At 46.4% G+C, this 3,541-nt stretch overlaps 1 protein-coding gene across 1 annotated transcript in view; it reads right to left on the reverse strand.

Annotated features, from left to right (window-relative positions):
- PINK1 (PTEN induced kinase 1) overlaps positions 1–1,590 on the reverse strand; it is a gene marked incomplete at its 5' end in the record, with an annotated part of 4,847 nt that extends 3,257 nt beyond the window's left edge. Inside the window, 2 exon segments of the mRNA XM_029084279.1 lie at positions 56–241; positions 1,415–1,590. Coding sequence (XP_028940112.1) covers positions 56–241; positions 1,415–1,590 — 362 coding nt within the window.
- Positions 1,591–3,541: the final 1,951 nt, after the last annotated feature.

The raw sequence follows: 3,541 nt of genomic DNA on the forward strand, positions 1-3,541 counted from the left end.
ACGACTGCATCCCCTGCATGACTTAATTGGCATTTATACTCAGTGAATTACATACCAGAATCAAATTCAACCAGGATGTTGTCAGACTTCAGGTCTCTGTGGGCTATCCCGTGTCGAACAAGATGGTCCACCCCTTCCAAGAGCTGTAAAATCATCATCGTGGAGAGACAAACATCCAGACTGCTCTCCCTCAGATACTGGCGCAGGGTGCAGGGATAACTAGTCAGAACAAGGAGAAAACCTTGGAATTAGCATCCTGGAAGCTTATTGCTTGTGGTTCAACCTCTGTGCTGTGGGGCTGGGGACACTGCACACTCGTGTGTGCCAAGTTCTTCCTGACCTCCACGATGCTTTCCCACCTCCCAGCCTCAACCTGACACCACTCCCCTGTCTGCTGTTCTCAAATCCTCTGTTTTGCAACAACACCCACCAAATTTTCAGTGTTCTCACCTGAGTTCAACAACTGTGAAGAAAATAAACCTCTTACACAGAACAGCGAGGGGCTGCAGGAATACAGTGGTCATTCTTAGAGGTTTTCATGCACCAGGGTTATATTTTGGGTGAAAGACGAGGCAAATTAATCACGCAGATTGTAAAAGCAAAATGAGATGTGCTAATCAGGAGAAAAAACGTATTCTTGAAATACAGAGAGGACAGAGAACTTCTCCAGACGTGGGCAGAACAAAAGAGTGGAGAAAAAAGAAGGTGTGTTTATGTCAGCATCACAGCAATACCCATTCCAAACAAAAACCCAACTGAAATGCTGAGCACTAATAAATCTCATTACACATTCTACTCTGTCTCCAGCCGCATGTTCAGACTGAGAAGAGCAGACAAATGGGAACAAGCTTCACATTTTTTACTGTAACGTGGGGTAATTATTAAACAGAACGGCTTGTCTTCCTTGTCAAACAAGAGTTAAAATCTCAAGGACTTGGAACAGGTCTTAGGAGACGTTTCCAAGAGCGTACTCTGCTTTTTGGCAGCAGTCAAGGCCAAATCTTTGCAAGGACCCGTGTAGCAGCAGAATACAGGCCTACAAGGAAGCTGGGGAAGGACTTTTCATGAGGGCAGTTAATGACAGAACAAGGGGAAATGGGTTTAAGCTGAAAGAGGGGAGGTTTAGATGAGATATTAGGAAGAAGTTCTTCACTGTGAGGGTGGTCAGACACTGGAACAGGTTGCCCAAGGAAGCTGTGGCTGCTCCTCCCTGGAAGTGTTCTCGGCCAGGCTGGATGAGGCTTTGAGCAACCTGGTCTAGTGGAAGGTGTCCCTGCTGCTGGCAGGGGGGTTGGGACTGGATGAGCTTTAAGGTCCCTTCCAACCCAAACCACTCTATGATTCTATAATACGGAGCCCCGCTGGGCAGTGTCACAAAAAGCCTGAGCCACATCACAAGCTTCTCTCTACCTACTTCTTCATCACCAGGAAGAAAAGTGACCAATCCCTCTGGGATTCAGGCTTAATGGAAGAACGTCGGGATAGTCTGTGAAAGCTCCAGGCAGCAAAGGGACAGAGGATGTGAACGCTCGGATCACCTGGATTATATTCGGATGAGGCTGCAACTTCTTCTTGCCAAGGATGGGTTTTCTGCACAAAAGTAGAGATACCACAGTTTACATCGATCTCCTGGTCTGTTCTGATTTATCACAGACACATCTCTGTTATTTCTGAAATTACTTTTCACTAATAGGGCCCACCCTCCCCATCAAAGAGCTCCAAAGCAGCGTGCTCAGGCATTTATTCCCCAGTGAAAACCTTCTTACAGAGAGCATCGAGGCTGCCCAGTACAGATTACAGGACTGCCCATTAAGCAAATGTTCAAACATTCACATCCTGGGAACCATTTGGTTTGAAAGAACAGGGAGATCAACCTCCTGCCCTCACGGCTGATTTCCTAACCGACGCCTCAGCCCAGCGTTTCCCACATGGATGTGGAGCACCCACAGCCTGAGCAGATGCACTGCAGCAGCAGGCAGGTCCCAGCACCTTCTCTGGAGTTCAAAATCTCCCTTGGTGCTTCCCACAACAAAGTGAACTATCCTCAAGGCAGAGCTGTCTGCTGATACACCGGCGGAGCGTACACAAACCGAGACTGCACCTGTGGCTGTCAGAAGGGCTCTGTTGTAACTGGATTTCCCTATGTACAATGGTCAAACAGGAAATACTGGTGCTTTACCAGCGCACCAAATGAAGCTTGGCTGGAAATCCTCACACTTAACATGTAGCCTTTCATTTTATTCAGACCCTACTAGCCCTTCCACGCTGCTAACAAAGACAGAGCTACTCACAGGCTGCTTCTCAGTTCAAAAAGAACTACAACAGCAGCTTTAGAGGAAAAAAAAACAACAAACACAATTACTTTGTTAGACATAAAATAAAGGTCAACTTCACACTGGGCATATCGATTGAGACCCTCTATTTTATGGCACAGGCAGGAAACAGTCACTGCAATGAAAGGCAGGTTACCTAGCTGTGTCTGCAGAACAGAGCGCTCTCCCTGCTCGTCCCCTGAATGTCAACTACCCCTTTGGCTGCTCCGTTGCATTCTCAGCTAGTGACGTACCACACAGCATTCATTATTCATTTGTATTAACAGCTGAGATGTATTTGAAATTTAAATCAGACAATCTGGACTGTGGGCTCCATTGTTCCAAATCCAACAAAAAGAGAAAATTTTTAACAAAAAGATCACAAACTCTGGGGAATTTAAAAGTTTCTGTGTGATTTGCCACCCTCACGCTGTTGCTCACTTCTCACTGGGGTGAAAGAGGGAGAACCAAGTCATTTTCCATTTTCTTTCTCACCAGCTTCCCTGAACTAGACCAGTTTCCACTTCCCTGCCCAGCACCCATTTTACAACCAAACCAGTTCTAAAACAGTACAAATCAAAACTGTATTACAGTCAAATTGTTTGTTGTTTAATACAGTCAAATTGTTACCGACTGGAGGTGTATATTTCTTTTTAATTAAAAAGCACCTTGATGCACATTTAAATTATGTCTAATCATAATTAGCTCCTCCCAGCTTTAACTCTGCAGATATCAACGCATTTTACACAGGGGGAAAATAAGGCACAGGGCACAGAAGTGCCTGGCCAGTCACCCATAAGACTGCTGGCAGGACCCCAACTGGTCCCCAGTTATCGGCGTACCCTTCCAACACCCTCCTGGACTTTGCCATCCAGGTTCACCCACAGGGATTCCCCGCACGCCAACAAGCTGAATCCTGCTCCACTGAGGAAACAAGACTGTGTTGAATCGCTGTTTGAACACCAGCATTGCTCTGCATTTTCCTAACCACGCTGGAAAAAAAGCACATCAGAGAAAAATCCCCAAGGCAGCCAGCGACCCATCCCTGCGCGACGTCTGAGGTGTGCGGCGCTTCTGAAGGCACCGTCGTTTAGACAAACCACAGGCACAGGCCTCCTGAGTCATTCATAATCCCAAAGCTTCCTTTTTATCTGCTGTCAACAACTAGTACAGAAACCTCTGGCCATCTTCTTAACATCAAAATCACAGAATCACAGGATGTCAGGGAT

The sequence above is a fragment of the Antrostomus carolinensis genome, unplaced genomic scaffold (genome assembly GCF_000700745.2).
Source record: "Antrostomus carolinensis isolate BGI_N321 unplaced genomic scaffold, ASM70074v2 scaffold13123, whole genome shotgun sequence".
Classification (NCBI taxonomy): domain Eukaryota; kingdom Metazoa; phylum Chordata; class Aves; order Caprimulgiformes; family Caprimulgidae; genus Antrostomus; species Antrostomus carolinensis.